The sequence below is a fragment of the Tiliqua scincoides genome, chromosome 1 (genome assembly GCF_035046505.1).
Source record: "Tiliqua scincoides isolate rTilSci1 chromosome 1, rTilSci1.hap2, whole genome shotgun sequence".
Lineage (NCBI taxonomy): Eukaryota > Metazoa > Chordata > Lepidosauria > Squamata > Scincidae > Tiliqua > Tiliqua scincoides.
Genome location: NC_089821.1, coordinates 190,650,883 through 190,678,834, shown reverse-complemented (window position 1 = coordinate 190,678,834; position 27,952 = coordinate 190,650,883). Strand labels below are relative to the sequence as shown.

Here is a 27,952-nt window from a genome sequence, read left to right as displayed (position 1 = left end):
GCCTAGAAAAGAGACGCCTGAAGGGGGACATGATTAAGACATACAAAACTATGCATGGGAAGGGTAGAGTGGGTAGAGAGAGATGCTCTTTACACTCTCACATAACACCAGAAACAGGGGACATCCACTAAAATTGAGTGTTGGGAGAGTTAGGACAGACAAAAGAAAATATTTCTTTACTCAGTGAGTGGTTGGTCTGTGGAACTCCTTGCCACAGGATGTGGTGATGGCGTCTGGCCTGGATGCTTTTAAAAGGTGATTGGACAAGTTTCTGGAGTTTCTGGATTATGGGTTAGAAGCCATGATGTGTATGTGCAACCTCCTGATTTTAGAAATGGGCTATGTCAGATGCAAGGGAGGGCACCAGGATGCAGGTCTCTTGTTATCAGGTGTGCTCCCTGAGACATTTGGTGGGGCTGCTGTGAGATACAGGAAGCTGGACTAGATGGGCCTATGGCCTGATCCAGTGGGGCTGTTCTTATGTTCTACTGAAGCTTCTAAAAGTTAAAATAATTCTTCTAAATATGAAAACAAACTTTTTCAAAATGTTCCAATTCCAAAATTTTGTGTTTTTTCTTAAAAATTTGCTATCAAGATATAGATGTAGATCATTGTAACTCAAAGTAATAAATAATAATAATAATAATACTTAAATGTTTCTGGCACACTTATGACTCCGTTTTTTTCATTATGCTTGGAATTCCCTCCTAGTACATCTGTGTGTATCACTTCTCTCTTTCCTCCCCTTCCATATTCCTCCTCAAAATCTACCTAGTACAGGTGCAGCCTATTTATCCATGGATTTTTTATCTTTGGATTTGTCTCAACGAGAATTGGGTTGGGTACTGCATGTCCCACACACCTTTTCCTCCTTTGCCCTGGTCTGGCCCAAAACACTGCAAAAAGGCTCAGCCTCACCCAGGCAGGGAATAACCCTGGAGCCCTGGAAGAGGTTCCCCTTGCAAAGAAACAGTAACATTCCTGGAGCCCCTGAGCCAGCCGAGGCTGAAGAGGGGAAGGGGGGGCAAGAACCTCTGTAGCCAGAACACATGCAGCGAGGTGGAGGTCTCTCTCTCTCACACACACACTCACACACACAGGGCAGGTGCCGGTGCTGGTGCCGTAGCAACAGAGGGAATTGCTTTAAAAGAGAAGAGGGGATTGCTTTAAAGAACCCAGGGAGTGTTTGCCGAATCCCCCCCCCCCCCGATGGCTTTAGATGTCCTGCTGCCACCTCTTCCAGACTGTCTACAGTTGTTACCTGCTTGGGCCCAGAAACTGTACATTGGTGGCACTGTGCAATTAAAAAAAAAAAAAAAAAAAGCCTGATCCATCTTAAGTTGTGTGTATGTGAGAGAATCCCTCTAAGGCTCAGTCTTTCAGAAGATTGCCTAATATTATATCTTTTAACTATTTTTAACTATTAAATATGCATTTAATCATAAGTTACTCCAGCTTCCACTCTTCCATGACATTGTGAAAATATTTTATTTTTAGAGGACCCCCCAAACGTGATTGATCTGAATCCATCTCCCAACACTTATCAGAAAACTGGTATCCATCACCATGGACATGGCTCATATCATATTCTGGATTGGTTTATGCATGCATGCATCCCGCCAGTCAATCAGTTGTGTCAGTATTGATGGCACCAACCATCTGCTCAGTGCATGCCTGCTGCTTGATTTAGTAGTGAGTTTGTCTGTGTAAATGAGTGAACTTGGCTTTCAGACCAGAAAATTAACTCTTGATCCATAGTAGGGCATGCCCCAAGGCCAGCAGGGCATACCCCAAAACCAGCTATGGAACCATACGCTATTTTACTTCCATATTGAGCTTCTACTGCGATGTATTTGTGGCCCTCCGTGCGGAACGCAAACTTCTGTTAAAGATAGGATAGATACGGTTATATTGTACCAATTTTTGTGGTTAACAGGGTTTTGGTTTTTTTCCTCCTTTAGTTGTTTGAGCTATTAGGACCGGAAGGATTTGAACTCATAGAGAAGCTCCTGCACAATAGATCTACAATTGTGGAGAGAGGTTTCTTGGGGCCAAATGATTATAAGCTTCAGTCCCTGCAAGGTAAAGTAGTTTTGCATGGCTATGTGACTAGATTCTAAGGCCTTTCCTGTATAAACCGTAACTTTTGGTCAGTTGTTTAAAAAAAAAAAAAAACTTACATAAACATCCTCCTATGGATTGCTTCATTTCATGACTTCTACTTTCTTTGAGTACTGATCATCCTAACTATGTTAAATAGGAAGCTCCTTGTGGATTATCTCTGGATAATTCAAAATAATTTCTTTAAAAGTCTTTCTGTCTGAATTTAAAACCAAACACCAGAGTGTTCGCTACTTTTTACCAAACAGTACATGCAGTCTTATTCCAAGAATAATGTTCTTCCCTTTTTCTTAAAATTATCAGTTAAGTGTCTATTGTAGTTTCTTAGTAAAGGGCGAGGAGAAATTGGGAGTAACAGCATAGTAAATAATTCAAGTTTAACTGAATAATGAGGCATGACCTGTAAAGCACAATTACCTTGTTCATATACGATTCCTATGTCACAGCAGTTGCTATCTCAGAATAGGCATTCTCTCATATGCGAAAGAGGCGATACCTACTTTCTGTGGTTTGAATAAATACTTAACATTATTTTTTTAATACACGAAGAACTGTTGCTGGGTTTAACTGGGTTTGCCTTTTTAACCCAGTTAAAATGGGTTAAATTTTAAATTTTTTTAATTTTAAAATGGTTTTTAATCAGTTTAGCCAATTTTTTTCTGTTAAAAGTAGTAGTGATTTGTGTAAGGACAGTAGCTAACATTTTATCAATCAATGTAAACTATGGTTCTTTAAGTATAGAATCCACAAAATTGATGGGCAGTCCAATCCTATCCTGCACTGGAACAAGCAGGAACAGCTGGCCTGCACTATATCCAGCGCAGGGTAGGAGGTGGCTCTAGTGCAACTTGGAGCAAGGGGATTTATTTCCTCTTATCCCGTGTTGCACAGCAGCCACCTCAATGGGGCTACTCTGATCTGCGCCAGCGAAATTGCTGGTGCAGATCAAGCAGCCCGGTGTAATGCCAGGCTGCTTGGGAAGTGGGTTAGTATCCAGCCTAAGTGCCGGAGCACAGTCTTACCCCCCTCCTGGGCCTGGTTCACCCACCTGCTGCCAGCCCTCCCCCACCCCAAAACATAAACTAAAATTGCTCCCCTAATTAAACAAAATCCATCAAAAATAACTGATCTGAGGTTTAAAAGTACTTCTGAGTCAACATACATAGAATTGCTCTGTAGTTTGTGTGTTTACCTGTTTATGGTTATGTAATACAAATATTTATCATTCAAAAGGGATGATGGTGAGCCTCTAAAGCCACAGTTAAGAGAGTAACAGTGCAATCCTAGGTACTTCCACTCAGGAGTAAGTACCATTGAATTCAATGGAACTTCCTGCCAGATAAGTGTATAGCAGTATTTCTCCAGCTGTGTGTTGGGACCCACCAGGTGGGTTGCAAACCAGTTTCAGGTGGGTCCCTATTCATTTCAATGTGTATTTTATTTTTAATATATTAGACTTGATGCTACCATAGCATGTGACTGCATTTGGGGAAATGATAGAGATCTATACTTTTAACAAGTTATGTATATGGTTTTAACAGTGATAGTCAATGGGGCTTTCTCCCAGGTAAATGTGGGATATGGGGAAAGGATTTGGAGTGTTTGGGGAATATTTTTTAAACAGATCAGCAGCTGCTTGGGAGTGTTTGGAGGTTTTCCTTTATTTTAAATATTTTTAACTTATTCTTATTGTAAACTTTTAATTTATTTAATTAATTAGATTTTATTTTGCCATATGGGGTTATTAAAAATTTTCTTGTTTGATGATATCGCTTCTGACCAGGACGTCACTTCCAGGTTAATGACATCACTTCTGGTGGGTCCTCACAGATTATCATTCTAAAAAGTGGGTCCCGGTGCTAAAAAGTTTGAGAACTACTAGTGTATAGGATTCCAACTTAAGGGAGTTGAATTTTGTGTGCCTTGAAGATAAAGTAGGGTGTTCTCTGTCTACTTCTATTTCTTGAAACATTGGCTAAAGAACAGGCTTCATTCTGGCATTAGAGATTCCTTGTTATATCATTACGGTGTCATGTGTGCAGTAAACTGCAAGTTTCGTTTTCAAAATCATAGTTGATCACCTAGGACAATTGAAATCTAAATGGCATGATATTAAAGTTGTCATCCCCCACTACGCAAGTATCTTTACACACTTTTTAATGCATTCAATATTACTTATGACCTTTGTAACATCTTAAGAGCAGAGACTATAGGCTATTGCAGGGCTTTTCAAACTGGGGCATCGTGATGCCCCAGACTGTGGGCCCTGGCCTCTGCCCCCTTAAGGGGTGGGGGCAGCCTGGAGGCAGGGAGGAGGCAGCAGCACAATCCCCAGGATTGCGCCGCTCAGGGGGCTGCAGGGGCTTGCGTGCACTTGCCCAAGCCTCCTGCAGCCTCCCCGGGCTGTGGGGAGCCTGCTGCGAACCTTTGGCAGGGCTCCCTGCAGCAGTGAAAGCGGAGCGATCGCGTTCCGCCTCCGCTAAAGCGGAAGTGGAGCGCGATCGCTCCGCTTTCACTTTCACTGCTGTGGGGAGCCCTGCCAAAGGTTTGCACTGGGCTCCCCGCAGCTTGGGCAAGTGCACCCAAGCCCCTGCAGCCCCCTGAGCGGCACGATCCTGGGGATCCTGCTGCTGCCTTCCACCCGCCCCTGCTGCTGCCCCGCCCCCGCAAGCACTTACAGTGACTCAAACTCTCCATGAGAGTTTGAAAACCACTGGTCTATTGGTATCTACTGATGGCCCTGCCTGCTTCCATATTTCAGAACAATGCAAGAAGTTTGCAGGAGAAAACACTAAGCCCAATTATGGATGTCAAGTCACAATACAGTCTGAACAAGAGAAGCAGTTAATGAAACAGTGCCGCCGGGAAGAGAAACGGAATGCCAGGCGAGAAAAACGAGCCGGGGAAGATGGAGAAGCTTTTGCAGATGGAATAATGGGCTTTGATCCCAAGGAGCTGCGGTTGCAAAGGTAATAAATGCCATCGACTGAAAATTGCTTATGCTGTTCTTGTTCATAAATTGTAAACATTTCTTATGTCCAGCTTTAGTGACTGTATGGTTGAATGAAGGAAAACACGTTTATCTCCCTTCTCACCTCACATGGTTCCAATATCTGTCTTTTTCTAAAGTGAGGTATATGTATGCAGACATCATGGTGCCTAAGTGTATCGATGAGAGAGTAGGTCTCTGCCACGATGGATTCACTTCAAGAATGTGTTATGGGAAGGAAGAGGAATCCTTTGCCCCTCTACTTACACACATGCCCTGCCTTTTGTTCCTTTCCCCATTTCTTTTCTTCCAATCCTCAACACCCCACTCACTCTCTCTGCCTATTTTCTTCTCTCCATCTGGACACATTTTCTCCTTCCTGCTCCACTGTGAAGGACAAAGGAAGCAATTCACTTGTTAAAGAACACCACATCTTGGAAGCATCCTTTAAATGGGTGGTCATTTTCCTCAATAGAAATATAAAGAAAGTTCATAATGCCAGACATCTCCAAAGAAAAGTCTGCAAGAGGAACTGGGTGACAGAAGAGTCTCCTACCGCCCAAGGAACCTCTTTCTCATCTTCCTGACTGGCTTGGGCATTGGCTGAGACTGGGACTAGATTGTGCACAGGAGGCAGCAGCTAAACTTCCTCTCATTGATTAGTTCAAATCTTGCTCATAGTAGGCAAAAATTAGCAGCTACAAACTATCCTCTGCCACCAAGAACATTTGCCAGCAGCATGAGACAGGCATGTGATAGTTTTAATGGTTGAAAGAGGAGAGACTGGAAATAATTCCCATAACACATTCTTGAAGTGCAAAACTCCTCAAAGTTCAGTCCCAAAGCCTGCCTGGGGCAGCCTCAACTGGCGCCCCTTTTGGCAACTAGCAACCAACCTTTTTATTTTGCAGCCATAGAGCACCTCCCCACCAAAAAAAATTTATTCCTCATAGGGATTTGAACCCCTAGCCTCTGGCTCCACAGACCAGCACTTTAGCAATTGAGCCATAACAGCTTGTAGGCTCAAAGTGTTTGGAACTAATACTTGAGGCGCTGATGGCCACCAGCTGGGCTCAAGAACTTGTATATTAGTATAGGCTTTCCTATAGCCCAATGGAGAGAGTTTCCTATAGCCCAATGGAGCACCTCCCCACCTAAAAAAAATGGGGTGTTTCACTCCAGCTGTGGCAGGAGTGCTTTTGCTATCAGGGAGCTCACACTGTGTGTGTGTGTGTGTGTGTGTGTGTGCGCGCGCAGTTATTGACTACATCTAGTTGTATCTTATTACTTATTTCTCTGATAAAAATGGTTTAAAAATAAATTAAATAAATAAATAAAAGATTAACAAGTTGTGAGTTCCTGCACCTTTTTTTTTTTTTTTTTTTACAAAAAAAAGCACTGCCCGTATTCAACATGATCTGACTTGGATTTCAATTGGTTTTGTTTGGTTACAGAGAACAAGCACTTCTGAATGCTCGCACAATGCCAGTTCTAAGCAGACAGAGAGAGTCGGATTTTGAAAAAATTCATTATCCTCATGTCTATGACTCGCAAGCTGAAGCTCGGAAAACCTCGGCGTTTGTTGGGGGATCGAAGGTATGCTCTTAGTGTTTTATTTCTACATCTATTTGGGTGAACATGGAATTGTTTTAGGAGTTTTCAAATTCTCTTTACACCCTGAAGTGGAAATAATTTTTCTTCCCACTGATTTATCAGGTTTTTTTAATCCACAGTACATTTGCATAGTTGTCAACCAAGATCACCAATCCCTTACGCCCGAGAGATCTCAGTGAATATATTGTCATTAGTTCTAGTGAACTCCTTTAGGGCCTTGGCAGTCTCTGCCACATTCATCTGTTTCTTTTTGGAATATTAGGTTGAATCCAAAGTTCCACTAGTGATAGTTGCTCTGTTGCCAGCATAATTCTGTGGAATTTGTTGTGGTGAGTGATGGCAACAGAGGATTTATCTGTCTCATTTTAAAAACTTGAAAGCTCTGATTACTTTCTTGATGGCTGGGATCGTCACCATGTTTCCCCCTCCAGAATGCATGACACTGAGGGCACAATCCTAACCCCTTATGTCAGTGCTTTCCAGCACTGACATAAGGGCAATGCAGCTCTGAGGTAAAGCAACAAACATTCCCTTACTTTGAGGAGGCCTCAGTGAGTGACACCCAACTGCAAGATGCAGCACACGTCCCATTGGCACTGCTATGCCAGTGCTGGAAGGTACTGACATAAGGGTAACACCTTATTCCTGGGTAAGCCCCAGATTGCACCCTGGGTTATTTCCTGGAACATTCTGGATATCAAAATAGTCATTGGGAATGCTTTCAATGCTTCAAGTGTGGCACAAGTTGCCACTGCCCACAGAGAAATGGTAATTGTTTTTTAAAGCCCCCACAACAAGAAGGAAGCTAAGCTGCCTCCTCCCATAAAACCTGTTTTAAACCTGTGTTTTAAAATTGAAATGCTTGGATGCAATGCAAGAAGTTTGAATTTGGGTTTTTTTCCTTGCACAAGCCCTTTTGCAGACACAAGAGCAGATTTGGATTCCTCCCATTGAGAGTGACACAAGCTTCTTTGAGTTATTGGTGAAATTTGAAAGTACAGTAAAGCAGTTTTGAACCAGCTTCTATTTGTCTCATCCTTTAACCCCTTTTCCCCCTTCCCTTTCTTCTCTTTAATTTCCACAGATGCTTCTGCCGGAAGCGATTGAGAGAGAAAATAATAAAATGTTTGAAGAAGTCAAGATCCCTCACAGTGAGCCAATGCCAGTTGGCATTGAGGAAAAACCAGTTTATATTAAAGATTTAGATGAGGTGAGAAAATCAACTTTTAAATTGAAACTGTCTTTTGACAAAAAAAGAAATTCTGTTTTTTAATGGTTTAATAATGATTTTCATAGTGCACTTTGTATTCATGGTGGTTTACAGAATAACATAAGCTTGATTACATAAACTTTAATTATCCAATGATAAGCTAGGGCGGAATGACTTGAGCAAGACAGCTCACTGAGCAGAAATTTGAACCTAGTCTCTCCCATCCAGCGGTCTGGCTCTCTGAACATTGTTCATGTTTTCATAGAAAGCAGTGGCCTACAGAAGTTGCATGAATAGTGCAATAATACAGTCTCCTCAATTCGTACTGTTTCTTGTAGTAGATTTTGTTCTCTTATAAACAGTTAGCACAATCCAGCAGAAGGGAAGCATTTTAAGCCCTGTTGACTTCAGTGAGATTCAAAGTGAGAAAAGCACATGCTTAACAACAGGGCCAACCCAATCATGAGTTGACTGAAGCAGCTGCTTTGAGAGGGAGGTTGGGTGGGGGGCAAGGTGGACTGATGAGGATGTCCATTGCTAACCCAGCCACTTCAGTCAGCTCTTTGATCTGTTTCTTGCTTGCTGACAGCAACAACCCACATCGTCCTCCAGCACTGCCACTGAGAGTAATTGTGTCAGTGGAGCTGCAGGAGGCAGGATGATCCTGTTTTGATTACTTGTTTCCACAATCGACCAGAGCAGGATCACTTGGCTCCAGTGGCATAGCTAGAGGAGGTGCAAAGCACTAAGTTTTGCAGGGAGCCTCACCGCAGCGTGCAAGAGGCTTGCCTCCCTCCTGTTTGGAGCCATTCCAGGTGGTGGGAGCAAATGGAAGCATATGCTCCCACCACCTGGAATGGCTCCAAAGGGGAAGAAAGGGGCCCCTTACACACTGTGGTGAGGCTCCCTGCAAAACTTAGTGCTTTGAACCCCTGCCCCCAGTTAAGTCACTGCCTGGCTCTGCCTTCTCCTCCTTGCCCAGAAGAAAGCCAGTTGGGCAAGACAAAGGCAGACCCTCCCCCCTTACCTGTTGGGCCATCTGCCTCGTCCTACTTGTTCTATGCCCATCTTGTCAGAACAAAACAGGCTGGGCGAAGCATGCCTAGGGGCACTCCCAGCATTCACTGCCTGTCTTGTTTGTTTGAACAGGCCAGCAGAGAGCAAATGGGAAGAGGCAGCAGAGATACATGATCTCTAAAAGCTAAGAGAAGAAGAAAGAGCAAGCTCCAAATCATTTACACTCCTCTCCTCTCCCCTTGCCTTCCTGGTTGGAACCTTCCAGAGTTGTTCTGAGCATAACAATATGATGATATGTGTGAAGCACTTTGTACACTTGGGAATAATTTAAAAAGCACTGATTTAACAGTTTTGCAGATACTAGTAGCGAGAGGTGTGAATATGTCCTGTTTAAGAAAAAAGTTGAACTATGCATGCAGTTGGATAATTACTAAACACTTGATGGGCTTAAATACTTTGAAATCTAGTTTGTGAAACACGCATTTTCTCTGCTAATATACTCTTCATAACATTTAAACCTACAAAAAGTTCAGCTCTTTAAGCAATATTATTAACAGTATTTATATACCGCTTTTCAACTAAAAGTTCACAAAGCGGTTTACAGAGAAAAATCAAATAACTAAATATTTATAAATCAAATATTTTTAGTTCTGTGCCTCTGAAAATTGATTTTTTTTACTTCAAACAATTTTTGTTGAAAACTGGCTTTAAAATGATACATCTTATGGTTGGTATGGCTCAATTTTTCTGTCTAGTTGAGCTGTCAGATGGTTCATAAATATGGCAATAGGTTTTGTCAGATGGGATTATAAAATAATATACTTGAGTTTCCATTTTAACTGTCTTGTGCTTGGAAAAGGACCTTGAAACCATCAAGCTAAGTGTTTTGAACACGGGTGGCAATACATTTTGTACCCACTGCCTTGATTTTATGTTCCTTAATCTTCTGTGGGCTGCTTCACATTTCTGAGCAGGAATAATCTGGGTAAAGGAAGAAAAAAGTGTGCACCATCTTGTGGAGAATTCAGCATAAGTATTTTTTTTCCCCATGAATGCATGGATTAAGGCAGCATTGCAAAAATGATTTTCATATCAGAAAACCTCATCATGTCTGAAGCAGTCCTATATTTAGGGAAGAGATTTGTATACTTTTCCCATGCCTTAAAGGGAACACACAATTTACTATTGGTATATTAAAAGTTATATGAATTGACTCAACCTGGGTGACCAGATACAATGGAGCACATAGTGCCTATACCTTTAACCATTGTATAGAAGAGGGAAGTTTGGCAGGTGCAGCTCAACATGGAAGCTTAAAAAGTCACACCTACCAAAATTCCCTCTTGCCAACCAAACTTGCTGATGGCCATAGCTTATAAGAGGAGGGTGGTAACACCCGTTTTAGTATCCTTCAACACAATTAGCATGGCAGAGAAGGATATCTTGTTGTTGTTGGGCAAAAACTTTTTTTTAAATTAAATTGTAGTCTGAAATGCACTTGGAAAAAGGGTATTGTTATTAGCACCTCTTAGTTTTTTTAGATAATTTCTGTACCTTGAGATGCAGACAGAATTAATCAAAGTATTGTGTCTCAGCAAACTAAAATTGTATAGAAAAGGTGGTTTACAAACTTTAGAGAATGAAGAAAAAATAGTAGTGTGGAAATGTATTGTGTACTCTAAGCCATGGAAGTTCAGGGAAATAGAAGCAGAGTGGATTGAGAAACTGAAGAAGCATCCTAGGCATGCATTAAATCGCACTACAGACATAAAATTTTGTCCGCCTCATCACATCCTTGAAGTACTCTAGGCAGGTACAGTGTACAGTACATGTACAGAAATGGAGAGAGGTGAAAAGCGGTGTGCCCCAAGGATCTGTCCTGGGACCGTGCTTTTCAACCTGTTCATAAATGACCTGGAGACAGGGTTGAGCAGTGAGGTGGCTAAGTTTGCAGGCAAAACCAAACTTTTCCGAGTGTTGAAGGCCAGAAGTGATTGTGAGGAGCTCCAGAAGGATCTCTCCAAACTAGCAGAATGGACAGGAAAAGGGCAGATGAGTTTCAATGTAAGTTCAATGGGTTCTGAGCTGTCTGTGATAGATCAGGAGAGAAATCTTGGGGCGGTGGTGGACAGGTTGATGAAAGTGTTGACCCAATGTGTGGCTGCAGTGAAGAAGGCCAATTCTATGCTTGGGATCATTAGAAAAGGTATTGAGAACAAAATGGCTAATATTATAATGCCGTTGTACAAAATGATGGTAAGGCCACACCTGGAGTATTGTGTCCGTTCTGGTTGCCACATCTCAAAAATGACATAGTGGAAATGGAAAAGGTGCCAAAGAGAGCAACTAAAATGATTACTGGGCTAGGGCACCTTCCTTATGAGGAAAGGCTATAGCGTTTGGACCTCTTCAGCCTAGAAAAGAGACACCTGAGGGGGGACATGATTAAGACATACAAAATTATGCACAGGAAGGATAGAGTGGATAGAGAGATGCTCTTTACACTCTCACGTAACACCAGAACCAGGGGACATCCACTAAAATTGAGAGTTGGGAGAGTTAGGACAGAAAAAGAAAGTATTTCTTTGCTCATTGTGCAGTTGGTATGTGGAACTCCTTGCCACAGGATGTGATGATGGCATCTGGCCTAGATGGCTTTAAAAGGGAATTGGACAAATTTCTGGAGGAAAAATCCATTACAGGTTACAAGCCATGATGTATATGTGCAACCTCCTGATTTTAGAAATGGGTTATGTCAGAATGTCAGATGCAACGAAAGGCACCAGGATGCAGTTCTCTTGTTTTGTGTGCTCCCTGGGGCATTTGGTGGGCCACTGTGAGATATAGGAAGCTGGACTAGATGGGCCTGTGGCCGGATCCAGCGGGACTGTTCTCATGTTCTTAGAGCGAAAACACACACACACACCCATGAATTTTACCTTTGTGCTTCACAATGCAGTTTAGTAGACAACAGATTTTGATTTAGCATCTCCAGGATCTTTGGAAGAAGGGATTTACCCACATTTACTTTAAAATGCCTTTCACATTTTCTTAATGTAGTATTAGTCTGGCAGCATGATGTGCATGTCATGACATCCTTGTGCATGTCTACTGAGAAATAACCCCTTTTGAATTCAGAGGAACTTAGCCCCAGGTAAGTGAATATAGATTTGCAGCCTAGAATAATTAAGCATATCTTTAAGCTTCTCCATTGTAATTAGTAGGTTGGTGCATGACTATATCTTTAATAGATACATCTTTAAAAGAAAGGCAAACAGGCAAAAGTTAGTATTCAGGAAGGATAAAATCAGCTCAAACACTTGTTGAAACAAAGTTTTAGTAAGGCAATGAAGGATTATATCTATATCTTGCCACTTCATTATAGAAGTCAAGGAGGCATGCGGGAGGTCACCCCTGTGGTCACCTATCCAGATGCTGATCAGATCCAGACCTGTTTAGCTTCAGCAAATTGTCTGTTTCATGTGTCCATATCCTTATTCCCTACTGTATACTTTTAATGTACACATTATTATACATTTTTATACATCATCAATGTATACATTGTAATGTATACATTATTATTTTATTCAGGGTTAAGTATAACATAGGTACACTTAGTTGCTTTCTGGGGTTGTGTGGAGAATAGTGATTTTCCTTTGAGTGGATGACCGATGACATCCATTCATCTCTCCACCAATGACATGCTGCAACTTTCTTTGCAGTGTTTTTTGCCAGAGTATGAAAAAGCATTGCAAGCCTGGAGCAGCTATATTTCTGGCACTTTGAACAAAAGATGTAGACTTTCCAGCCCTGAAGCACACTTTTGACATGAAAGAAGAGTACTGTGGGGCTACTTTGGCTCCCTCTTAGCTCTTTAATGCTAAATGAGTAAAGAGTGGTACTCTTTCCCAGGGAGGGTTAGAAAGACTGCTGTGAAGCTATTGTGTCTTGAGTCAGCCTACCTGTGTTGTTTCTGGCTGGAAGACAAATTGAACTTAACGGTGCAGGAAAGGGGCCAGAAGGCAAGTAAGGAAAGAACAAGAAGCATTGGGGTAGAATTGTGGGGGGCAGGTGGGAAGGCAAGTTCAGGTGAACAAGCACTTGGGACTAAGGCTGGATTGAGGGCACTTTACAAGGTGGAGCAAAAAGCATTCTCTTAATAAGGTCAAATTGAGGCTTATCTAACATGGTGTTTCTGATAAATGGCTCTAGCTTTTTACCTAAAGTGAATGTTCATGATAGGATTTATTTCGTAGTTTCATGCCATTTCCATTTTCTTTTACTTACTGTAATTAATCAGTGACTTAAATAAAAAAGTACATATTTTTCTTTGCATAATGGCTAGGAATGATTACAAAATCAATATCCCCATTTTCCCTTTCATAATGTTTTCTTGCTCTTATAGTTTTCCTTAATAGGGAGGATTGGTTGACGGTGAACATTTTAATGTATACATTTTGCTTTAGAGGTCCTCTTTCAGAATGTTTCAGTGTTTATTCTAGGTTCATTTTGAGACTGTATTTCAAACGTTTTAATGTTCCAGGTGTTTTATGAAAGCTTGGCTGTGTGTGTATTTATAAGAATATTGTTACTATCAGTATGACCATGGCCACATTCTGCAACAGAAAGAGGAGAAAAGCATGCATTTCTTCCTTTGTCGTGCATTTAATAAACTGGAGGTCGTTTCCGCCTTTTCCCCAGTTGTCAAGAAGGGCCCCTTCTCAAAAGGCATCTGTAGTTCAGTGCCAAGTGACTGAGCACAATCACTGATGGACATGATTGGGCTGCCTAATTTTGAAAGTGAGAACTTTAGTATTTTGGTATTCCTTTATATAATAATATCTCTTATTTCTAATTATGATCATATGTATTGACCATAGTACAGTAAAACCTGTGTTATCTGGCGTTTAGTTAAGCAGTGAACTTTTTAAACTGCAATTTCTTTGGCAGGCAGAGATAAGAACATAAGAACAGCCCCACTGGATCAGGCCATAGGCCCATCTAGTCCAGCTTCCTGTATCTCACAGCAGACCACCAAATGCCCCAGGGAGCACACCAGATAACAAGAGACCTCATTCTGGTGCCCTCCCTTGCATCTGGCATTCTGACATAGCCCATTTCTAAAATCAGGAGGTTGTACATACATACCATGGCTTATAACCCGTAATGGATTTTTGCTCCAGAAACTTGTCCAATTCCCTTTTAAAGGCGTCCAGGCCAGATGCCATCACCACATCCTGTGGCAAGGAGTTCCACAGACCAACCACACACTGAGTAAAGAAATATTTTCTTTTGTCTGTTCTAACTCTCCCAACACTCAATTTTAGTGGATGTCCCCTGGTTCTGGTGTTATGTGAGAGTGTAAAGAGCATCTCTCTATCCACTCTGTCCATCCCCTGCATAATTTTGTATGTCTCAATCATGTGCCCTCTCAGGCGCCTCTTTTCTAGGCTGAAGAGGCCCAAACGCCGTAGCCTTTCCTCATAAGGAAGGTGCCCCAGCCCAGTAATCATCTTAGTCGCTCTCTTTTGCACCTTTTCCATTTCCACTATGTCTTTTTTTGAGATGCGGCGAACAGAACTGGACACAAAACTCCAGGTGTGGCCTTACCGTCGATTTGTACAACGGCATTATAATATTAGCCATTTTGTTCTCAATACCTTTTCTAATGATCCCAAGCATTGAATTGGCCTTCTTTACTGCCACCGTACAGAGATACCAGTTAAATAAGAGGGCTGCTTTAATGAAGCATCAGTGATATGTGCCACCAGCCCTCCCTCATTTACCTGGCAGAATTTTCTCTAGGTAGCCTCTCCATCCTTTTTTTTTTAATGAAGATTTCTAGAAATGAAGATATTCTGCTTCCTTCCATACAAGGGCCTTATAAGAGATGAAGTTCTCTGTTCTTAGAAGGCCCACATGAAGAGGGAAGGAAGGTGGAGATGTATTTTGCAGTGGGAGCCAGATGGAAGTTGGAGATGTATTGCAGTGGGGGCAGTGGTGGGTGGCGGCATGCCCTTGCGTCCTGATCGGGGGCGCGATGCTGGGCATCGTGTCGCTGCCTTTCCTCCCCTCCACGTCTCTTAAGGGAAAACAGCACAGGGCTCTCAGGCTGGGGTGTCACGACATCCCAGTTTGAAAACCACTACTATAGGGGAAGATCTTCTGAGCACTCTCTAGGGAAGCCAGGAACACTTCCCTAGAAAAGTATTTCTGGATAGTGCCACCACTGAAAAGGCTCGAGATGTAACTATTCTACTCTGCACTTCTGAAAATGAGGGAACACATAGTTAGTCCTCATCCAGAGATCTTCAAGAATGGTAACAAGCACATGGGACTCTTCATTTACTACATTTAGACCAGAAACTCTTTTAATTGGTCTCAGAAACAAACTTACTACCAGCATTAATCTTTCAAGCTTTAGCAATAAGTGTAAAATTATCACAGTCTAGCTGCTGTGCTCTGGTTATTCGAGACATTTCAAGCACCTTTCAAAAGCAGTCCTTACAGAGCATATATGATTGCCACAGGATCATCATGGTAGTCAAATTTCAGTTCTCTGAGAAGGGGGTACACTCAGCAAAGATGGCAAAATGGCCTAGGCACAGCACCCAACTCGTGCCTCATTTATACAGATCCTGCATATAGCAATAGATATGCAGCTATACACCAAGACCTCTATACGCTCATATCATTGAGCAAGTGGGTAGTGCTAGGTTGAAAGGGACCCAAAAAGTGAAGATGGATCATAATTGGAAGAGTTCAAATTTCCTGAGAACCACTGGTTCAGGGATTTCTACACCTTCACTGAGATCAGAGATGTCCCAAGCATATGGGCACATCACTCCAACTCCTCTCTCTGGTCTAAACCACAGAACCACCTAAGTAGTATATTTTTTATCAATTGTTATGAGAGCAATTTGCTTTAATCCAGGTGTCCAAAAATGACTATGCCCTTGCTAATAAAGAAAGGGGCTTGTTGTTTGCCTCCTTGCCTTGCCCATGACAGCCAGAACTACCAGCAGCATCCGCAAGGGAGGAGGGCAACTCTATCAAGCTCCTCCCCCAGGAAGTTTCTTACTGCCGTCAAGCCAGCAATCTGGGAAGCAATCTGTGGGCAGAGGTGGCACCCAAAACTATCGTCCAAACCTATCGTTGAGTGTTGGGAGAGTTAGAACAGGCAAAAGAAAATATTTCTTTACTCAGCGTGTGTTTGGTCTGTGGAACTCTTTGCCACAGGATGTGGTGATGGTGTCTGGCCTGGACGCCTTTAAAAGGGGATTGGACAAGTTTCTGGAGGAAAAATCCATTACGGGGTACAAGCCATGATGTGTATGCGCAACCTCCTGATTTTAGAAATGGGCTATGTCAGATGCAAGGGAGGGCACCAGGATGCAGGTCTCTTGTTATCTGGTGTGCTCCCTGGGGCATTTGGTGGGCCGCTGTGGGATTCAGGAAGCTGGACTAGATGGGCCTATGGCCTGATCCAGTGGGGCTGTTCTTATGTTCTTATGGGAGCCCTTGGGACGATGGAAGATTTGCATCCTGCACTCCCCTTTTTCCTTATGCTCTATGCTTTTACTGTATGACAAATAGAAAATATTTAAACATTTATACATCCTTAATAACTGCAGTGACAGTAAAAATGCAGCATAAACCGTTTTTGCTCAAACATTCTGATGTAATACAGTAATTTGTCTTTCCATTTTGCAATTATACAATGTTTTTGCTGGCCAGGATATTTTGGCCAAGTATTAGAAGCTGTTATATACCTACCTTTGCAAGCATTCCTGCTAGGATGATTATTTTCCCAGGAATCTGGTTTCTTGAGAGTTGTTTTGCTTGTAACTAGCTATGCTTTGCTGGACAGTTGAAATTGCTCCTTGGTGAGTCCTCTAACGCTATAAGGCCTTGATGTGGCCTTGTGTGATCACTGTGGCTCTAACTGCAGGGAGCTTTGAAAGCACATAGTGCATGAAGCTATCTTCTTGCTTTTGCATTTGCTAGGGAATCTGCAGAATTAGAGGGCCGTATTTTAGTATTTGTTCACCACATGGCTATAGACCATTGTCACTTTATGCTTTTTAGAGCTGCTTAGTGGAAGGGTTCAGGTGCCTGCTATGAGATAAGAGCTTGGTATGGCTTGAACTTTTGAATTCAGATAATGAAGATTCTCCAGTAATTTACTTGTTTGCTCTGAGCTGCCTGAAAAGGAGATTGCTGTATCCAAGACAGAGTAAGTCTACTTAAGTTTAACCCAGTTTGCCCAGCTCACAGGTGTACATATTTGGTTCCTGTTGCATATATGCAATTCTGGGTAGTCGGGTTTAAAGGTGCCCTGGATAATCCAAAATCCACAAATTTGGATTGTGACCTATGTGAATAGCTCTGAACAGTGTCTGAGTAACCATTACTGTCCTTGTTAATTTTTGTTAAAACCTTTTCCACTATTTGAGGTGACTTACAAGCAGCATTGAAGAATATAGTAAAAAAAAAAATTAAACCCAAATGGCGGGAACACTCAAGTCAGGCAATTGTAATAGGACTAACTTGGATTGCTAAGATTTTTTGTCCCAGTCTAACTAGTGTACTAGTTTCCCACCATTCATGTGGGAAACACCATTCATGTAGGGCTGTTGCATGTGTGAGTTGCCTGTCTAATTTTTAACAGACTAAGAACATAAGAAGAACCCTGAAGAATCAGACCAGAAGTTCATCTGGCCCAACATCCTGTTTCTGACAGTAGTTAGCTAAGTACCTCTGGGAAGCCACAAGCGTGAAAGCAAGAGGCCTCTCTTGACAGTGACCCCTGCAACTTATTAGGGGCATTTTGTCTTTAACTTTGAACATGCCTATGCATGTATAACTCTTTAAAAACTGCAGATTATCTAGTTGTGTGGAAGTGGTAGTGGAGCAGAGCATATTCAGGCTCTCTCCACACTCCGTTTTTCAAATAAGTAATTGATAGGATTTCAGCTTTTAAACAAAGACTTTGCTCATGACTCCACATGTGCTTTGTTGTGTCAGATCCACTGTCTTTCCACCAGTGGCTCACATACTGCAGGATACATTGAATGCCTAAATAATGTGCATTTAAGAACAGAGCAGCGGGTAGGGATGTCGCACTGAGCATTGCAATATCTTCAGCAGCTGTCCAGTACTAATGTCTGAGTGGGAGACTTATTGAGATAGTTTTATGCAGAAAATCAGAGTTGTTGGTGCCTGTGAAGTATTTTCTTATGTTTTTATTTTGGTTTTGGGTTTTTGTTTTAAGAAAGGTATTAGTTCAATAGACAACTTTTTAAAAAATCAGCTACATGAATTTGGGCTTAGTTATACACCCAGTTGTTAAGAATAAGGTGGATTGATTTTAATTACCAAGCAGAAAACCTCAATTTAAATTATTGATTTCAATCAACGCTTTTCAGTTGTACATCAGTTTGTCACTAAAGGTTCATTCCATGGTTTATTGTTCAGTTGAATAAGACTTTTGCTCGCTATTTGCCATTCCTGTGTTGGGGTAACTGAACACAATGATGGGAGAATTGCACCAAACATTTATTCAAAAACGTTTTAGCTTGGAACATATTGTGGGTCAATAGGTGGTTCACAGACATGATTGGATGTAGAACATGTAGCATATAAGGCTATGAGAATCCAGGGACTCAGCTGGGGAGCCTGAAGCAATGTTGTAATAAGTTATTTGGTGGTTGGGGAGAATCCTTAATGAAGTGGTGAATTGTAATAGGGAGTTGATCTTACGAATGCCCGTAACCAGAAGAGGATAGTCCATGTTCTTGTGAATTGGGCAGCCCTGTCCTAAGTTACACTAGAGCAGAGGGGTTGCCTAGCCTCTGTTCTATCCAGTGCAACTTAAGAGCAGGCTAGAGTCACCTTGGGGTAAGGAGATATTTTTCTCCCTTTTCCCAAGTAACGTCCCTGCCTGCCCAATGGGGTTACTTGGATCTGCACCGACTACTTAGCTGGTGCAAATCTGATGGACGATAGGATATGGTGGTGGGTCTAGGCAGATCTGATGATGAACAGGGAGCATTGCTGCCTCTTGCAGCAGTGTTACCATTGCATGCTCTGTTGGCAGCCATTTTACATATCTATCATAAATGGCTGTGCACAACAGCCCAAACCTCGATAGGATTGGGCTGTCAGTATTGTGTTGCAGGTTCAGTACTACACTTGTTGTTTGAAGGGTTCAGTGTATTGGGGCCCATATCAGTTGCTGCAGGCTGCACAAAGATCCACACATGTGCAGGGCTTTCCTGTGTAAGTGCTTTCCTGTGTGCTTTATATGCACACAATGTGGGATATCTATCCCAGAGCATGGGTTGAAGACATATGATACAGCCACCTTGCAGTAGCCAGGTCGGTCTAGGTCTGATCAGTGCTTGGATGAATTCACACCCCCTCAGGAACCATGGAAGAAGAAAGGCAGGATATAAATGTTATGCATTTAGTTGCCCTGCAGGTAAACAATGGATGCCCTTTAGATTATATCTACAAGAATTTGTTTAATTAGATCAGTGATTTTCAGCCTTTTTCATTTCATGGCACACTGACAAGGTGCTAACACTGTCAGAGCACAGCATCAGTTTTTTGACAATTGACATGGCACACTGCATTGCTACTGGGGGCCCCCACATCCCCCAATGACCCTAATACTATTGATTCTCCTCCAAACTCCCACGGCACACCTGTGGACCATCTGTGGCACACCAGTGTGCCTCAGCACACAGGTTGAAAATGGCTGAATTAGATGTTTAATTTGTTATACAAGAAAAAAGTTAGTGGAACAACTATTCATGTTGAAAAATAATGTAGGGATGTATTTATGTTATGAAATTAAGACATACAGAGTTTGTGTTCATGTTGCTAAAAGGAATTTTTAATTTCTGCTGCTCTGCCTTTTTCTATATAATTGCTAGGAAACTAACATTTAAACACTGTTATTAACTGGTGTTAAGGTTTTCATGTGGCATAAATAGTGAAAGTTAAATATTAGAGATATTCCAATTATTTAAAAGGTTTTACATATTAAAAGGCTTTTGTGGGTAGGAATAATTAAGTGCAGCTTTTTTTTTTTGTTTTTACAGTCTTGGATGTTAGCAGCATTTGTGCTATGTTGCCTAGAAATTGTAGTCAATAATTATTAGGAAAACCGTTTTGTTTTCCAGAGCAGGTTCTGATGCTGTCTTTTAATATCTTCAGGAAGTTTGAAATTTTGTCTGTTGAAATTTAAACAAAACAATTTTTAATGTGGTAACTAGGTTAAAATTTATTATTATTAACAATATCTGTATACTGCTTTTCAACAAGAGTAGTTCTCAAAGTGACTTACATAGTTTAAAAAAAGGAATTAATGGTTCCTTGTCTCCAAAGGGCTCACAATGATAAGGAAAAAATAAAGACGATACATCAGCAACAGTCACTGGAAAAGACACTATGCTGGGGCGCAGAGGAACAGTTGCTTTCCCCACGCTAAATATAAGAAGATACCACTTTAAAAGTGTGTTCAGTTAGCAAGGGTCAAATAAGGTACTAAAATCTAGTTCCAGCTTTGGTTGTTTTATTTCATTTGGTTTAATTTAAAATATCTTCTAACTATCTAACTTGGTTTAACCTAATTAAATAAAACAAAGTAAAAATAAAATAAACTAGGTTAAATCAAATGGCCACGGATGGTATACAGGTTGTGTGGCTGCCACCAAACCTAACTATCTCTTTCTCTGCTCTCCATGTCACTGTGCTGTAAATTTTCTCCACCCCTCTCAAGTTCACCAAGTGCCAGCTGGTAAAATAGAGAAAGGAAACGTGTGACATGAGCCCAAATCCTGAGTTATTTATGGGATAGAGGAGAAAACATGGGGCTGCCTGCCTTCAATAACATCCTGGTCCAAGTAAAGTGTCTCATCATAAATTATACTGGAATACCATATTTTTCGCTCCATAAGACGCACTTCCCCCCCAAAAAAAAAAGTGGGGGGGAAAGTGTGTGCATCTTATGGAGCGAATACTGGGGGCAAGGTCCGCACCGGGGGGGGCAAGGTCCTCATTTGCACAGGCGCCACAGGGGGAGGGCAGACGGAGAACAAAGGGGGCAAGGTCCACACCAGGGGCAAGGTCCTCATTTTCACAGGCACCACAGGGGGAGGGCAGGCAGAGAACAAAGGGGGCAAGGTCCGCACCGGGGGGGCAAGGTCCTCATTTGCGCAGGTGCCACAGGGGGAGGGCAGGCTTACTTTAAAAGTAAGTTTTCCTCCTCTAAAAACTAGGTGTGTCTTATGGTCAGGTGCGTCTTATGGAGCGACAAATACAGTAACTTGCTTTAAGATTTCAGACATGCAGTGGTTATAATCACGCTTAATCATATTTCTCATGGAGTTTAGTATGATTTTATTTTCAATTACGCATGTTTCGGTGTGCACTCAACACTGATATGAAACTTCTTTGAATTTCTAATTTTATTATAATAAAAGATAAAAGAGAACACACAATACAATTTAAAGACTTTAAAAATAGTTTAAAAGTACAGCTAAAGAAAACCTCTAACAATGTGGCATGAGCGAAGTCGAATATTCTAATTACTTACAGCTTTAAATCTTAATATAAATTTCCACCCATATATACGTAGCCACTCATGAAACTTTCAGTGTTGTTGCATTAATGAAATGTCAGAGATCTGCTTTCTCAAGTCTGGGGATGGTTTCTACCATTTCATTTGAGTTCTCAGTAGGGGTAAGCTGGGCTGCAGTTCCCATACAGTTATGTGGAAATACATTGTGGCTTACTTCTGAATAGATATACACAAGATTGTGCTGTTAGACTTGTGAACCCAACCACTGTATGTGAAAGATTGTTTAGTTATGAAATTGCACTTTGATGGAGAAGTGTGTTTTATTGCTGTGTAGCAATTATAGGTAACACAGAGTGAAATGGGAGCAATGCTTGCTAAAGATTTGTGTGTGTTCAACTGAAGTATTTCATTTTTTGATGTATGCCTAGAACTATTATCAGATGTATCGAATTAGTATATTCCTGTATGCCTTGAAAAGCTACTGTCTGGACAACCTTACAGAATACACAGGTTGTAATATATACATCTTGTTTCATTCTTGGCACATTTATAAGATATAATGTGAAAATGTCTCATTACTAAAAAGGCCAGTTTGGTATATGTAAACTGCAATTCAAAATATTAAGCAGCAATACTGTATGTCATGAGTCTAAATGTATTGCGTCAGTCACCTTGACAAGCAATCCATATCCATGTGCAGACATGCAACTGAGTACTATGGTGAGTACAAAATATTTTTAAATGCAAGGATAGCAGGGAATGATACTTGTGGAATTTTGCAGTTGAATTCAGATTACTAAAAGTAAGGGTGTACAAAAATACCAAATTCTATGGAAGCACTGTGAAAGAGAGCATGATGACCAGTTAGCTAGAATGCTCCCTGTTAAACCTGCCGGCACCTGTCCAGTTTTTTTTTTAAATTATAGTTTGGGGAGGGAAGCTTTCATGGGAATCCATATACAGGTTGAGTCTCATTATTCACCAGGGTTTCGTTCCAAGAACTTACTTGGATGGCAAAAAAGCACTAAAGCAAATCAATTTAAAAAACAAAGTCCCTTTGCTCTGGTGATTGAAAAACAGCCTTGCTGACCTTTTGATATGCACACAGTGGCAATCAGTCTCTCTCCAGGTGCTTAGTCTTCACTAGGAGGCAGCAATCCCTCCCTTCACCAGGAGCCCCAGCAAGGGGGAAAGAATGATTGATAATCACTGCCATTTAGCCTTCTTTCATGTGCTGGGGGGAGAAAAGGAGGGGTTTTCCTTGAGCCTGGAGAGAGAATGATTGAGGGATTGTCAGTCCTCTGTCACATTAATGAGTCTATTGTTAAAGGACTGTTTCCCTTTAAAAGGTACTCTCATCACTTTAAAGGGTACTCTCATTCCTTTAATTTAGAGTACTCACCTAGAAAAATCTGTGGATAATTATGTTATACCTGTAATCACTTGCATGACTGTCTCTCTGCAACAGTAAAAAGCAGTTTTTTAAACTGTGATTTTAAAGGGATGCATTTTTCCCCTTCTCCAGGGATCAGCACATTTGCAGGGGCCATTCATGTTGAGTCAAATCCGTGTATAAAAAATCCATGTATAACAAGTTTGCACCTGTGTTGTCCACGAGATACAATGTCTGGTGACTTTTTTCAGTGCTGAAGAAGCCTGTGTAAAATCTCCAAGTGTGCTGAACCAGGCTTCCTTAGCTGCTTTCAGCTACACAGCTTTGCTGGATATGTGTATCCACATCATGAATTTGCTGTGCCTTCTCATGTCACTATTTCTCCTTTTCAGTTGTGCCAACAATGGTTGTTCATGGCTTCTGGCTTCCTTCTTACCAGTCAGTCTTGTTTCTAAATACAAGTTTAAGGTATTGTCTGTCTGTGCTCAGATGGAAGATGCTGCTATTGTTTCATCAGAGGGAAACTTAGATACTCAGGGCACTCTAGGTCAGTGCTTCCCAAACTTTTTAGCACCAGGACCCACTTTTAAAAGCAACACTCTATCACAGGAGTGTCCAAAGTTTTTGGCAGGAGGGCCACATCGTCTCTCTGACACTGTGTCGGGGGCCGGGAGAAAAAAGAATTAATTTACACTTAAAATTTGAATAAATTTACATAAGTTTACATAAAGGAATATATTAAAGATGAACTTATATAAATGAATGAAGGTCTTGCAATAACTCAAGGCCTATAAAAGGCCTTGCACGAAGCAAGGCCAGCCTTTCCTTTGCTGCCACTACTGCATCACAGATGTGAAACAACAAGCAGTGGAGGGAGACATCATCCCACAACTCACGCAAGAGGTCAAACAGTCACCCTCATGCTGAGAGCAGTTGTGTTGGGCCAGTGTGGGCTCCAACAAATCTCTGGAGGGCCAGAGGCTCATTGGAGAGTGGGGCTCCCTGAGGGCCACATTGAGAGGCCTCGAGGACCGCAAGTGCCCCAGGGCCGGGGTTTGGGCACCCCTGCTCTATCCGGGCCGGGGTTTGGGCACCACTAGAAAAAAAGAAACCTAGACAGGAACAATATTTCATGTGTTAATACCATAGATACTCACCTATAGGATGGTAAATTTGTCCGAACAGATCACTCCTGAATCAACCCTTCGCCTTATCTGTGGGGCCACTCGGGGTCAGGGTTGTTTCAGGCACACTGTGGAGCAGCAGTGGTGCTGCTGGGGAGGGTGACACGCCACCTGCTCCCCCACCGTGCGCTTAGGAAGCGTTTGACTCCACACCTTGAGCAGGGAGCCTGACGGAGCTGTTCGGCTCGCCTGCTACTCCCTCCTCCTCGCTGCTCCTGGGCATTGCAATCCCGTCTGCTCAGGTTCCCCAAGCCTGGTCTCCTCTGATTTCCTTCTCCTCCGCCCCTGCTAGTCTTGGAAAGGGGAACGAGGGAGGAGGAGCCTGGAGCGTGTCCCATGTGTGTTGTCAATGGGGCTTACTCCCAGGAAAGTGCGCATAGGATGGCAGCCTTTGAGCCCAAGCCTGTGCATGCCTACTTAGAAGTAAGTTCCATTATTGTCAATGGGGCTTACTCCCAGGAAAAGATTATAGCTTGAAGATGGGGAGAGAGATGGGAGGGCTGCTTCTTCATGCAGAGTCTACAGCTCTGCATCTGCTTCTTCCGAGTGAGAAGGAGGAGAGGAGCCCCCCACTCCTGCACTGCCTGCTTCTCTCTGCCCTTCAGCCCCAGCCCTCCACCAGCCTTCACTCTGTTGAACTGTTTTCTCCCCCTTCTCCTCACCCGCTGTGCCCCCTTCTCTTCTCCCTTCCCCACTGTCCCTCTTTCTCTACCCCCTATTTACAAGCCATGCAATCAGGGAAACTGACCAGGAAACTGGTTAGAGCAGCAGACAGCAGTTTCTATTTGCACATCCCCCCCAAGACAGAGAGCAGAGCTCAACCAGCTCCCCAGAATCACGCCACTCCTTTAAGAGTGAAACCCCCCTGACAGCCTTGATCCTGTTGTAAATCAAGAGGAGGAAACAGCCCTCAGACCAGGTGAGGGTGGGCTTGTTCCAGCTGCAGGATGCACCTTCCCTGAAAGTGGAAACCCTCCCAACAAATGTCTCACAAGCTACAATTCAGAGCACCATTACTTACTAATAACACCCAGGGAAAGCAGTGGGTCTGCTTCTGAGTAAATATTATTATTATTATTAACAGTATTTATATACCGCTTTTCAACTAAAAGTTCACAAAGCGGTTTACAGAGAAAAATCAAATAACTAAATGGCTCCCTGTCCCAAAAGGGCTCACAATCTAAAAAGATGCAAATGAATACCAGCAGACAGCCACTAGAACAGACAGTGCTGGGGTGAGGTGGGCCAGTTACTCTCCCCCTGCTAAAAAGAGGAGCACCCACTTGAAAAAGTGCCTCTTATGCAATTAGCAGGGTTTCAGCTCTGTGCAGCTGCACTTGGTCACAGCCGTTTGCTATTGCTTGTCTCTGCTGTGAATTTAATTGCACACTCCCAATTGTGTTCTATGTAGTATGTTATATGTAGAGCTTCTGGCTTAACACAGCAGACACCTTAAAGGTGGATTTGATTCATGGTTCTCCTGCAGTGGTTCCCAACTTTTTTCACTTGCATATACCTTGGCAGCCCACTTCCATAAATTGTACCCTTCATATTAGCAAAATGTTTGTAATAATACAAACCCTCATCTCCTCTATATGAAAGCCCAGACTTCATGTATTTATCACAGTGTTTTCTCTTTTTATCTGTTTGAAGAGCAGAAGACTCTGCCTTTGCACTGTTTTGCACCAGAAGTGTCCTGAAATTCTGAGTAATAGATCACTTATTTTATGTTTTAGTTTTTTTCCTGTGCTGGTTTTCAATCACTGGTTCATACTTGATCACCAAAAATTAGCTATTGGTAGGGCTTTCACAGTCAACTAGTTACCTTCCTTCCTGCCTTGCTGGCCCTGCAAGGCATTCTGGAGCACTGCCATTATTCCATTCTCTTTCAAGTACCCCTAAAGGTCCTTTTGAGTGCCTCTGGGGGTACATGAACCCCAGGTTGGGAACCACTGTTCTATTAGTATGTTGTTTACAGTGAAGTTACTCTCTGATAGTGTTTACAAAAAGATGATGAAGACCAGAATTTAAAAGTTTATGAATAAAAATGAATCTTATGAACTTTTACTATATTTTTAATAAATTAGAGACTACCAGTTCTTAGGTAACAATTACTGGTAGGTTATTTTTCAGGATCTGGCCTAAGGTAAAATCAGACAAAACTATAATCAGACACCCCCATAAGTTTATGACCCCGACTTATCTGAGGATCATAGAAAATTATATGATTCTTGCCTCAAAACCTGCCCTCGATTTATCTGTGAGATCGACTTATGGGCGAGTGTCTGCGGTAATTAATTATTGATAATCAAGAGTCCTGTGCTCCTGAGGTTGCTAGAAGTCTTACATATGGTGTGTGTGTGGACATTTGCTAGACTCTCCCTAGAAATGTAGTTCAAGGACTGATCCCCCAAAGCTTTACAGTCATTCCAAGGTACCCAGAAGGCTGATCTGGAGAGCAAGATGTACCGTTAGGGACTTCCAGGCCAGACAAAAGGCCGAAACTGGGTTGATCTGTGTCCAATTACTAGAGTAAATGGGAAAAAGTGACATTTTAATTTGCAACTATGAAGATTACTTCTTCACACTATGGGTTAGCATTTCATCTAACAAATTTCTTCTGCTAACCAGGCAAGTTTGTTAGTTTCAAAACCATTTTTGCGACCCATCAAAAATTGGCTCATGACCCACTGGTTGATCCCAACCCACACTTTGGGAAGCACTGTCCTGGGCTATTGAAGACCAATGTGGCTATTCTCATAGATTCCAATATTGACCAAACCTCTGCAAAAAGTGGATGCCCTTCATGGAGTACAGCCCATATAGTTGTCAGCTCAGCTGTTTGCTGTGCTTGGAGTAATCGATTGCTGCATTTCTAGTGTGTGTGTCCATTCAACAACTTTGGGCACTCATGTGAAATCAGCCAAGTTGGGGACTGTGTGGGCCTTGCTTCCACGGAATTTGCTGATGGCAGCAGGCTGTGTTTTGTTGCTGGGAAGCTTTGATAACAAGTGCAGTGGGGCATTAGGAGGTCCCAAAGCCAAGGATCGCTTGAGAATTCCCTACCACTTGGAACATTTGTAGAGCCCCATGTAATTTAAGTGAGTGTCTAATTGAATCATATTGTGAAGTTTTAGAAGGAGTAAGATGATAGCAATCTTGTTTTAAAGCTTTTTGAAGAATGCAATCATAATTAGTCCCTTAGACTGACTAGTTACAGTATGAAATGAAAAAGTAGACTAAAAATAAGTAGCACTGAAAAGAAGAAGCTCACGATATTGGTGTTTATTCCCAGAAGAATGTTCTTTGCATTTGCAGTTGTCTCACTCCTACTTGACGGGTTAACATTTATTACCTCTGTCAGCTATAATTACCCTCTAAAGTAGTCCATGTTAGTTCTTCCCCCTTTTTGTTAAATAGATATTGTAGCACCACACTTGAAGGAGGTTGTTTATTTTCCATCATAGGAGAGCAGGCAAGTTAAATATGTACTCTGAAAATCATTACTTGGTACATGCAGAGATCTCTAAAGTGGTATGGTTGTTAAAAGCTTTAATCGTGACTCATGCAGAAACAGCTGGAAGTTTTGCCATTTGTTAGTGCCTGTAGAGAAGGAAGTTTCACTGAGGGTCCTTCCTACATGGTCACTTTATTTTGCAACAAATGGACAATTGTTGAGCATCCTTTCCCACAAGTTTGTACTTTTTCTGTGTCTTTCAGACGTTCTAAAGCACAGTACTTGAGGAAAGTCAGGTGCCTTCCTAAACAGCACATTTGCTGCTAATGAAAAAATTTAGAGAAGTATGGCTGGGTGAACGTCATGGGTGTTTCTGTG

General features: G+C 42.0%; 1 protein-coding gene across 1 annotated transcript in view; it reads left to right on the top strand.

The window, feature by feature from the left end:
* Window positions 1–27,952, top strand: part of ASCC3 (activating signal cointegrator 1 complex subunit 3) — a 271,099-nt gene that overhangs the window by 35,088 nt on the left and 208,059 nt on the right. The window contains exons 5-8 of the mRNA XM_066612963.1: window positions 1,962–2,082; window positions 4,883–5,090; window positions 6,565–6,706; window positions 7,809–7,934. Coding sequence (XP_066469060.1) covers window positions 1,962–2,082; window positions 4,883–5,090; window positions 6,565–6,706; window positions 7,809–7,934 — 597 coding nt within the window. The remainder of the gene's footprint in view (window positions 1–1,961; window positions 2,083–4,882; window positions 5,091–6,564; window positions 6,707–7,808; window positions 7,935–27,952) is intronic.